Consider the following 12,177-nt stretch of genomic DNA (forward strand, 5'->3'; position numbering starts at 1 on the left):
CCCCATACATTAAATTCTTTGTGTGTCTGTATATTTGTATATTCTGAATATATCGAGTACAAATGGAGTCACATGTTGTGTGGCCTTTGTTTTGGCTTATGTTTTCAACCTTCATTGCTGTTGTAGTGTGTATCAGTACTTTATCACTCTTCATGACTGTATAATATTCTGTTGTATGAACATACCATATTTTTTTTAATTGTACTGTAGGTGAAGTTTTAGAGAACAAACTAGCTTCTCATTAAACAGTTAGTACACGTATCGTTTTATGACATTGGTTACCAACCCCATGACATGTCAGCACTCTCCATTCTTGACCTTGGCTTCCCCGTTACCAGCTTTCCTGTCCCCTCCTGAGTTCTAGTCCTTGCCCCTAGGTTGGTGTGGCCCTTTAGTCTTCATTTTATTTTTCAGGCCTGACTAATCTTTGGCTGAAGGGGTGACTTCATTACAGAGCTAAAAGGGTGTCCGGGGTCATATCCCCGGGGTTTCTCCGGTGTCAGGCCAGTAAGTCTGGCCTTTTTTTGTGCCTTAGCATTTTGTCCTACATTTTTCTCCAGCTCTGGCCGGAGCCCTCTATTGTGATGCCTGTCAGAGCAGTCACTGGTGGTAGCCAGGCCCCTCTAGTTGTACTGGCCTCAGCCTGGTGGAGGCCATGGTAGTTGTGGTCCATTAGTCCTTTGGACTAATCTTTCCCTTGTATCTTTAGATCTCTTCACTCTCCGTTGCTCTCAAAGCGGTGAGACCAGCAGAGTATTTTAAATGGCCGCTCACAGGCTTCCAAGACCCCAGACACTACTCACTGAAGTAGAATGTAGAACATTTTCCTTGTAAACTGTGTTATGCCAGTTGAGCTATATGTTCCCCGAGACCATGGTCCCCAAAGCCCTCAACCTAGCAATTCAGTTCCTCAGGGAGTTTGGGTGTGTCTGTGGAGCTTCAATGACTTTGCCTTGTGTGAATTGTGCTGGCTTCTCCAGTATTGTGCAGTGTCTTACCCTTCACCAGAGTTACCACTTCTTTATTGTCTGTTTTGTGTTTTTCCATCCCCTCCTCTCCCTTGTAACCATCAAAGGTTGTTTCTTTTTGTGTGAACATACCACATTTTTTAAATTGTTTTCATCCGTAGGTGGGCATTTGGGTTGTTTTCACCTTTTGGCTATTGCAAATAAAGCCTTTATTCACATAATTTGAGTTTTGGGTGCAAATATGTTGTTTTGATTCCTATAAGATGTTGATATTTGCATTTAAATAGTTCCACACGGAGAGCTTTTCTTTCTTTACGTATTGCAGGGAAAGATGTTTTTGAAGCTTTCTACAAAAGAGATTTAGCCAAACGGCTCTTACTTGGTAAGAGTGCTTCCACTGATGCAGAGAAGTCAATGCTGTCCAAACTTAAACAAGGTGTGTGTCTTGACCTCTGTATCAGTTGTTTCAGTTATTTTGTGACTTCTGTGCTTACATTTATCAGAGTGGGAAACAGTGACGTCATTCCAGTGTTTTCCTCTTTTCTCATTGGCTGATTTTGCTTATCACTTTTACTTATCGTGTTGGAAACATGCTAACATAAATGACCATCAAAACTTTTGTGACTTTTTCTTATAGCTTTGCCACTCCCAAGTGCCTGTCCATGGACAAGTTTTTAACAATGTTATGTAATATTTTAAAGTATTGCTTACCTCTGTATATATAAGGCATAGATGGTTAACTTCTGGCTTTGTGTATTATATTAAATACACATATGTAGTTAATATTAACATATAATAAAAATACATACCTACTCCTCACCTATCGACTGTCTCATTATTTGACATTTCAGATTTATGACAATAGTGAAAAATCTACTATCTGACTATTTTGCACATTAAAGACATATGTCGGGCGGTAATGAATGCTGAGGTTTGAGGTTATGTGTCGGCTGGCCTAGCCCATGATTCTCAGTGGTTTGGCGGTAATGTAATAATGTAATTTGGCATTTATGTAATGATCCAATTTGGCAGTTACATAATGATGAAAACTGGCAGTTACATAATAATGTAGTCGTGGTGCGTTTTGTGATTTTATGTGGTCATCTTCCATTTTTACATAATGCCAGTTTTTGAAGAACGAGCAGGTCTTTGGAACCTAACCATGTCGATAAGTCATGGGTTTATTAATACATATGCATACGTAAACATGTAAATGTGTATGTGCATGTGTGTGTGTGCACATGTGTATATAAATGTGTATATGCCAAACCCGTTGCCCTCGTGTTGATTCTGACTCGTTGGAGCCGTGTAAGACAGAGTAAAACTGCCCCAAAGGGTTTCCAGAGAGCATCTGGTGGATTTGAATTGCTGACCTTTTGGTTAGCAGAAAGTAGAATTGGCCCATACGGTTTCCAAAGAGCATCTGGCGGATTTGAACTGCCAAGCCTTTGGTTAGCAGCTGTAGCTCTTATCCACTGCGTCAGTATATTTATGCGCCACAATATGTGTGTGCGTGTGTTTACATGCACATATAAGCATATGTACATACTCACGTAGATACATGTACATACATATATGTACATACTTATGCACACACACACACACGCACACTTAAATACAGAGCCCTGGTGGTGCAGTGGTTAAGAGCTTGGCTGATAACCAAAAGGTTGGCAGTTTGAATCCACCAGCTGCTACTCGGAAGTCCTGTGGGTCAGTTCTGCTCTGTCCTGTAGGCTTGGTATGAGTTGGAATTGACTCGATGGCAACAGGTTTGGTTTTGGTTTGGTACTTAAATACATGCATATGTACATGCACACACACACACCATACATTTATGTGTATATATGTTGTTGTTAGGTGCCATCGAGTCATTTCCTACTCGTAGCAGCCCTGTGTACAACGGAATGAATCACTGCCTGGTCCTATGCCATCACAATTGTTGTTATGCTTGAGCCCATTGTTGCAGCCACTATGTCAGTCCATCTTGTTGAAGTTCTTCCTTGTTTCCACTGACCCTCTGCTTTACCAAGCATGATGTCCTTCTTCAGGGACTGGTCCCTCTTGTCAACATGTCCAGAGTATGTGAGATGAAATGTTTCCATCCTTGCTTCCAAGGAGCATTCTGGCTGCACTTCTTCCAAGACAGATTTCCTTCTTCTGGCAGTCAGTGGCATATTCAGTATTCTTTGCCAACACCGTAACTCAAAGGCATCAACTCTTCCTTGGTCTTCTTTATCATCCAGCTTTCGCTGCATATGAGGCAATTGAAAACACCATGGCTTGGGTCCAGTGCACCTTAGTCCGTAAAGTGACGTCTTTGCTTTTTAATACTTTAAAGAGATCTCTTGTAGCTGGTTTGCCCAGTGCAATGCATTGCTATATTTCTTGACTGCTGCTGCCATGGCCATTTTTTGTGGATGCCAGTAAAATGAAATCCTGACAACTTAAATTTTTTCTGCATTTATAATGATGTTGATTTTTGGTCCAGTTGTGAGAATTTCTGTTTTCTTTTTGTTAGGGTGTAATCCATGCTGAAGTCTGTAGTCTTTGATCTTCATCAGTAAGTGCTTCAAGTCCTCTTCACTTTTGGCAAGCAAGATTGGGTCATATGCATATCACAGGTTGTTAGAGTCTTTCTCCAGTCCTGATGCCATGTTCTTCTTCACATAGTCCGGTTTCTCAGATTATGTGCTCATCGTTTGCTCAGGTTGAGTAAGTGTGGTGAAAGGACACCACCCTTACACACACCCTTCCTGATTTTAAACCACGCGTTATCCCCATGTTGAGTTTGAACGACTGCCTCTGGGTGTATGCATACATTGCCATGAGCACAGCGAAGTGTTATGGAATTCTCATCCTTTGTAATGTCATCCATAATTTGTTATGACCCACGCAGTCAAATGCCTTTGCATGGTCAATAAAACAGACAGACGTCTTTCTGGTATTCTCTGCTTTCACCTAAGATCACTGTGACATGAGCAATGATATCCCTGGTTCCACATCCACTTCTGAATCTGGCTTGAATTTCTGGCACTTCTCTGTCGATGTACTGCTGCGTCTGCGTTTGAATTATTTTCAGCAAAATTTTACTTGCGTGTGTTATTAATGATATTGGCCGACAACTTCTACATCCTGTTGAATCACCTTTCTTTGGAATGGGGAGAAATATAGATCTCTTCCAGGCGGTTGGCCAAGTTAGTTTACGTAGATGAGTGATCGAAAGCTTCCAGAGCCGCATGCATTTGTTGAAACATCTCAGCAGGTGTTCCATCAGCTCCTGGAACTTTGTTTTTCACCATTGCCTTCTGTGCATCTCGAACTAGCTCCTTCCTGAAATGGTTGAATGTCAGGCAGTTATTTTTGGTACAGTGACTCTTTGTATCCCTTCCATCTTCTTTTGATGCTTCCTGGGTCCTTTCATATTTTCCCAGTGTACATCTTTCAGTATTGTAACTTGAGGCTTGGACTCTCTCTTCAGTTCTTTCAGCTTGAGAAGTGTCAATCATGTTCTTCCTTTTCAGTTTTTCTAACTCTGGGTGTTTGTAATTATAATACTATATTTTTTCTTCTTGAGCCGTCCTTTGAAATGTCCTGTTCAGCTATTTTTCTTCATCATTTTTCCTTTTTGCTTTTGCTGCTGTACGTTCAAGAGCAAGTTTCAGGGTGTCTTCTGACATACATTTTGATCGTCTCTTTCTTTCTTGTCTTTTGTGTGTGTGTGTTCCTATATTAAGGGGTGTTTGCAGCTGTTTCTTCTTATTTTGAGTCGTGCCACATCAGCAAATGGAGGTCCACAAAGCTTGACTCCATTCACATCATTGAGGTCATCTCTGCTTTGACGAGGCAGCTCTTGCCTGGCCACATCTGGAGTGCCTTCCAACCTGAGGGGCTCATCGTCCGTCAGTATATCAGACAGTGTTCCCACTTCTATTCATAAGGTTTTAACTGGCTAATTTTTTTCAGTGGTAGGTTGCCAGGTCTTTCGTCCTAGCCCGTTTTTGTCTGGAAGCTTAGCTGAAACCTCTCTAACATGGGTTACCCTACTGGTGATTGACATACTGGTGGCATAGCTTTCATCATCACAGCAACGTGCAAGCCACCACAGTACAGCAAAGCGACAGCCACGTGGGGATTTTTCAAATACCTGTTTTAAATTCTTTGGGTATATACCTAGGAGTGAAGTTGCTATGGTAATTATATGTAAAGCTTTTCGAGGAACCACCAAGTGGCTTTCTAAGCAGCTATACAATTTTATGTTCCCAGCCCCAATGCACCAGAGTTCCATTTTCTCCACAATCTCAATGCTTGTTTTATTTTCCTTTAAAATGTTTTTATTTTGGTCATCCTTGTGAGTGTGAAGCATCATTTCATTGTGGTTTGATTTGCCTTTCATGTAATGACCAATGATGCTGAACATTTTCATGTGTTTGTTGGATGTTTTTGTATGTTCTTTTGGGAAATGCCTACTTAAACCTTCTACCAATTTTTAAGCTGATTTTTTTTTTTGTCTTACTGATTTGTAGGTATCCTTTATGTAATCTGTTCATTAAACTTCATCAGATACATGCTTTATTATCCCAAATCTCTATTGTCTTTTCAGTCTCTGTATAGTGAACCTTCTGCACCAGTATATTTAATTTTGATGAGGTCCAGTTTATCTATTTTTTTCTTTTGTTGTTTGTGCTTTTAGTAAGAGTGTCATAGGTAAGAAATCATTGCCAACTTAAGGGTCATAAAAATTTAGCTTATATTTTCTTCTAAGAGCTTTACCCTTTGGCTGTTATGCTTTGGTTTTTGATCCATTTTAAGGTAATTTTTGTGTATGCTGTGAGGAAAGTGTCCACTTTCATTTTTTGTGTATGGATATCCAGTTTCCCCACCACCGTTTGGGCACACTTGTCGGAAATTAATTCACCTGTGTGTTTATTTCTGGATGCTCAGTTCTGTCCCACTTATCTGTATGGCTAACCAAAGTGTTTTTATTACTGTGGCTTTGTAATATGCTTTGAAATCAAAGTGGGATTCCTCCATCCTTGTAATTCATGTTCAAGATTATTTTGGTATTCCACATGTATTTTAGGCTTGGCTTTTCCATTTCTGCACAGGAGACCGTTGAGATTTTGATAAAGCTTGCCTCTAATCTGAAGAGTACTTTGGCAAATATTGCCTTCTTTGTACTATTAAATATGTCAGTCTGTGAAAACAGGATGTCATTTTGTTTAGAGCTTTAATTTTCTTCAGTAGTGTTTGGTGATTTTCAGTGTATAAGCCCTGCACCTCTTTAAATGAGTTGATTTCTGTGTGTTTTTTTGTTTCTAATGCTGTTATACATGGACTTGTTTTCTTCATTTTATTTTCAAATTGCTTATTTTCAGTATACACAACAGAGCCCAAAATTATGAAGCACAAATGGTTAAAGGGAGAAAGAGTCCTAGTAGTTGCAGACTCATTTTCCCACTTTTAGTAATGGACAGAAAAAGTAGACCAAAAAATTGATAAGGAAGTAGGTTTTTGAATGCTTATTTTTGTATCTTGCAACTTTATTTCATTTTCTAGTAATAATAGTTTTTTTTGTGGATTCTTCAGTATTATCTCTGTATATGACCATGTCATCTGTGAATAGAGGTAGTCTTAGTTACTAATATGTTATTTTTATGTCTTTCGTGTCCTTGTCAGATTGTTCTGTCTAGGATTTATTGTGCAGTATTGAGTAATAGTAGCGCAGGTGAACGTTTTTGTCTTATTCCTGCTCTTACTGGGAAAGTTTTTAGTCTTTTGTCTAAGAATATTATGTCAACTTTTTTATTTTTATTTTTTAAATAAATATGCCTATCACATTAAGGTAGTTGCCTTCCATTCTATTTTGTTGAGTATTTTTTATCATGAAAGGGTGTTGGACTTTGTCAAATGTTTCTGCATCCATTTTCCCCCTTCATTCTATTAATTTGGTGTAGGACACTCCTTGATGGATGTCTAGGATAAATATCACTTTGTCACAGCATTTAGTCTTTTTAATTTGCTGGATTCTGTTTGTTAGTAATTTGTTGAGAATTTTTGCAAGGAATGTATGTCTAGTTCTCTCATAATGTCTTTGTATGCTGTTGGTATCAGTATAATACGGGCTTCATAAAATGAGAAGGGTATGTCCCCTTATCTTCTGATTTATGGAAGTGTTTTGACAAGAATTCACTTCAATTTGTTTTTAAATGTTTGGTAGAATTTACCAGCAAAGCCATCTGGTACTGGGCTTTGTTTCTTGTGAGTTTTTTGGTTACTAAGTTAAAGTTTTTACTTCTTATAAGTATTTGCAGGTTTTCTATTCCTTTTTAAGTGAGTTTTGGTAGTTTATGTATTCCTAGGAATATTATCATTTTATTGTGGTTGCCTAACTTCTCTGCATATTCTGGTTCGTAGTATTGTTTTGTAATCCTTTGTATTTTTTTAAAGATTCCCACTTTCATTTCTGGTTTCAGTAATTTGAATCTTCTTTCATTTTTTCCTTAGTCAGTATAGCTAAGAGTTTGCCAGCCTTGTTAAAGTTTAAAATATTTTTGTTGTTGAGAAAATACCCAGCAGAACATATACCAGTTCAACAATTTCTTCATACATAATTTAGTGACATTGATTACATTCTTCAAGTTGTACAACTGTCCTTCCCTCCTTTTAAAAATTGTTTCCCATTAACATAAACTCACTGCCCCCTATGTTTCCTATCTAACCTAACAGCACTCATCAATTTGATCCCATATAGATAATTTTTTAAAAAGCACACTGCTCAAGGTAGGCATTTTTTTACTGATTAAGCCAAATATACCAAGAAGACTTCAGTGATGTTTTTGGTTTAGAGTTGAAAGTTAAAAGAGTATCTCAGGACAATAGTTTCAGGGATTCATCCAGCCTCCATGGCTCCAGAAATTCGGAGTTCATGAGAACTTGAAATTCTGTTCTGCATTTCCCCCTTTTAATCAAGATTCTTCTATGGAATCTTCCATTGAAACATTCAGTAATGGTAGCTGGGCATCACCCAATTCTGCTGTCATGGCAAAGGAGCCAGTAGTTCATGGAGGCAGCTGACCCTCATTCCATTTCTTCTTCCTTTTCCTGACTCCTCTCCTTCCTGTTTTCCTCCAGGTAGATAGAGACCATTTCTTGTGCCTTGGATGGCCACTTGCCAATTTTTAAGACCCTATGCACTTTGCTGTGCACTAGCAGATAGAAGCACTGAACACAGTGTCAGGCCAAGTAACTTGAATGTACCATGAAGCCATGACCCTGACCCTCCAAACAAAGAAAGGAAATCCCATGAGGTGTTTGGTTGCACCCATGCAGCCTCAGCACCTGGTCTTTTTTTATTGTTGTGACTATAAATATATCTATCAAACAACTTTTGCCAAATCAGCTTTCAACAGATGTGCAGCTTACTCACAGCAATTTCATTAATTGGCTGTGAAACCCTACCCTTTATCAGTGAGATTTTTTCCATTGCTGTAAACTAAAACTCAGTGCCCTTTCCCCCTCCCACCTGTCCCTGGTAACCACTAATAAACTTTGATGTGTACACAATTTTGTTAATTTTTAAAAGACCCACTTTTTGGTTTCATTGATTTTCTCTCTTTTCTGTTCTCTGTATCATTTATCTCTGCCTTCTTTACTAGCTTTTGGTTTAATTTGCTTTTTCTTACAGCATCGTCATTATTGATTTGAGATCCTTCTTGTTTAATGTAGGTGTTTATAGTTAATAGATAACTCTCCGAGCATTTTTTTGTTGCATTTCATGGGTTTTGGTATGTTGCGTATTGTTTTCTTTTGTTCAAATGTATTTTGTAATTTTCCTTGCAATTTTTTTTATTTGATCCGTGGGTTAAGAATAAATTCATTCCCACATATTCATCCCTTTACTAGTTCTTTTTGTGTTGTTGATTTCTAGCTCTGTTTTATTATGTCGAGAGAAGATACTTTGTATGATTTCAGTTTCTTAGACTTTATTTGTAACCTAGCAAATGATCAATCCAGCATGTATTCTTTTGGATGGAGTACTCTGTATAGGCCTCTGTGTAACTAGTTTATAGGGCCATTCAAGTCATCTACTTGCTTGTGGGTAGACATTGTGTCTGAAAGTGTTGTATTAATGCCTCTAGCTATTATTACAGAATTATTTCTTCCTCCGTGTGTATCTATTTGTATTTCATATAATTTCAGCCCTTTGTTTAATGTATGTTCTTAATGATATATTGAAGGTTTTTACATGAAAAGGTGAACTGTTGGTAGTAATATTTTTATATAGATTATGTGCGCAGTGATACTATTTTTAACTAGAGGGCCTATAAAATATATTTAAATTAATCAAAGCTTTTTCTTTTTACTTTTTATGGTGGCTGCTACAAAATTTGAAATTACGTATGGGGCTCGGATTGTATTTCTGCCAGACAGGGCTGTTTTAGACATTTTGTACTCTATGCGTGATCTGTGGACCAGCAACATTAGGAGGAATTTTGTTAGATGTGTAGAGTCAGTTTTACCCTACAACTACGGAGTCAGTTGCAGGCACTTGACAAGATCCTCAAGTGTTTTCTGTGCACGTTAAGCTTGCTTTCATTGGCTGGGAGATAGAAATTATCTTAGGTTCTGGTTTAGAAACCTCCGTGTGATCCCGTGACGTGTATACATCTTTCGTGGAATAATGTAATTAGAAACCAGGTAGCTTGTATTTTTTTTATTCTGGTGAAATATATCACGACAAATTTTCTGTTTTAACCAAATTTTAAGTCTGCAATTTAGTGACATCAGCCACCATTGCCATACTATGCAATCGTCACCTATATTCATTTACAAAAAATTTTTATCAATGCAAACAAAACCCAGTCGCTTTTAAGCAGCAGGTGCCCCTTACCTCTGCTGGTAACTACTAATAAAAAAAAATTTTTTTAATAGTATTTCATTGTGTTTTCAGTGAGGATTTCCACAGAAGTTTCAGTTCCCTTTCAAAAATTTCTACACAGCTTGTTCAGTGACATTGATTACTTTCTTCACAATGCATGAAGAGAGGCTCCTTATTTCGCTTGTGATGGTTCTCTTTTCATTAATCGAGTTGCCCTGCTCCCTTACATCTTCATCTTTATTTTAGAGTTAATTGTTGACCGTTTGGCCTTCTATAGATAATTTTTTAAAAGATCATACTACTTACAGGTGATAATCATCATTTTTTGAGCCAGTTTGTTAACTAGCTACAGGGTGACCTCAGAGTTTAGTTTTAGTTTAAAGTTTGAAGAGGCAGGGAGAGTAGTCTTGGGGAGTCCTCCAATCTCAAACAGTTCAGTAAATCAGCTTTTTTTTTGGAGTTTGATATTCTGTTGCATATTTTCCTCCCATTCTATCAGGGTCTGTCTATTGTGGCTCTGATTAGAGTGGTCAGTAGTGGTAACTGGGCATCATCTGGTCCTTCTGGTCTCAGCATAGATGAAGCTGTGGCTTGTGTAGACTGTTAGTTCTGTAGACTGGTTTCTTCTCTGAGTCTTTGTTTTCCCTCTTTCTCTTTTCTTCTGAATGAGTAGGGACAATAGTTGTATTAGATGGCTGCACATAAGCTTTTAAGACTTAAAACTAGGATGTAGAACGTAACTTTATGAACTGTATTACGGCAGTTGACCAACATGTTCCACGGGCTCTGATCCTAATCCTTTAAACCCAGAATGTTTACCCGACAAGGTGTTTGGTTATATCTAAGTACCCATAACTGTGCCCCATATGTGCTTTATTATGTATATGGATTTATGTCCATAAAGTCAGGTAGATGCATATGCACGTGTACATATGCATACTGTTTATATGTGTATACCCACATATGCATTCCTGTACACATATATGTCTACATACATGTGCATATACCTGCACATGCATTTTCTGCTTGTTTTTGTTATTTCGGAATTATATATGTCATAGCAATTACCAACAGGTCCTTTTTCTTGTGCACTTTTTAGTGACATCCCTGGCCTTCATCAAGCTGTGTCTACTTCACGCTCATTACCGTGTTACCTTTCCCATTGCCAGAAATAACTCAGCTGTCTACTAGCTGGAGAATTAATCCCCTGCTCTGCCTCATCTTCCCTCCCCCACCCCACATCCCTTGTAACCACTAATGAGCATTAGTTTTTGCATATTTACCTGCTTGTGTCATTTCGTAGAAGTGAGAACATGACAATATTTGTTTTTTATGTGTGTTCGTGATTGACTTACTTTGCGTAACATGTTCTCCAGGGTTATGCATATCCCAATATGATGGGAACTCATTTTTCTTTGTTGCCGAGATAGTATTCCATTTTATGTATGTATCACATTTTACTTATCCATTGATCTGTTGTTGGGAACTTAGGTTGTTCCCATCTTTTTGCAGTTGTGAATAGTGCTGCGTTGAACACAGCCTGTGTCTGTTTGCGTCACTTCTGTTAGATCCCTAGGATATATACCTAGTGGTGGAAAGCTGGGACATGTGGGAGGTCTACTTCTGTTTTTTGAGGAACCTCCAGACTGCTTTCCACAGCATCTGTGCCATTGTGCCATTTTGCATTTCCTTCAGTTTCTCCACATCCCCTTCAACATTCGTTGTTTTTATTTGTTTATTAATCTTGGCCATCTTAGTGGGAGTGAAGTGGTACCTCATGATGTGGGTTTGCATTTCTCTGATGGGTAACGATGTTGAACATCTTTTTATGTGTCTTTTGGCCATTTCAATATCTTCTTTGGTGCATTGTTTTTTCAAGTTTTTTTCCACCATTTTTTATTGAGTTTTTTGTCTTTTTATTCTTAAGTTGTGGAAGTTTTGTATATTCTGTAAATGTTAAACACTTACCCGTTATATCATTCTCAAGATTTTTTCCCAATCTGTAGGTTGTCTCTATATTCAGCATTGATAGTCTCTTGATGAACATAAGTATTTAATTTTTATGAGGCACTACTTATAAACTTTTGTCTTTAAGCATTTCCTATTCTACATATTTTATGTACGTGGAATTATGCAGTATTTGTCACTATGAGCCTCACTTATTTCACTTAGCATAATGTTTTAAGATACATCCGTATTATAGTGAGCGTCAATCATATTTATGGCGGAAAAAGCATTGTATCTTTTGTTTATCCACTCGTCTGTTAACGGACATTTGGATTTGTAAAAGAAGTGGTGGGGATGTCTGACCTCCTGTAACTTCGACAGGGT

The 12,177-nt window shown here is 38.0% G+C and overlaps 1 protein-coding gene across 1 annotated transcript in view; it reads left to right on the top strand.

Annotated features, from left to right (window-relative positions):
• The window catches only part of LOC135229081 (cullin-4B-like), a 208,185-nt gene that overhangs the window by 101,391 nt on the left and 94,617 nt on the right, over positions 1 to 12,177 (top strand). Inside the window, exon 13 of the mRNA XM_064278876.1 lies at positions 1,294 to 1,404. Coding sequence (XP_064134946.1) covers positions 1,294 to 1,404 — 111 coding nt within the window. The remainder of the gene's footprint in view (positions 1 to 1,293; positions 1,405 to 12,177) is intronic.

Source organism: Loxodonta africana, chromosome Y, assembly GCF_030014295.1.
Source record: "Loxodonta africana isolate mLoxAfr1 chromosome Y, mLoxAfr1.hap2, whole genome shotgun sequence".
Lineage (NCBI taxonomy): Eukaryota > Metazoa > Chordata > Mammalia > Proboscidea > Elephantidae > Loxodonta > Loxodonta africana.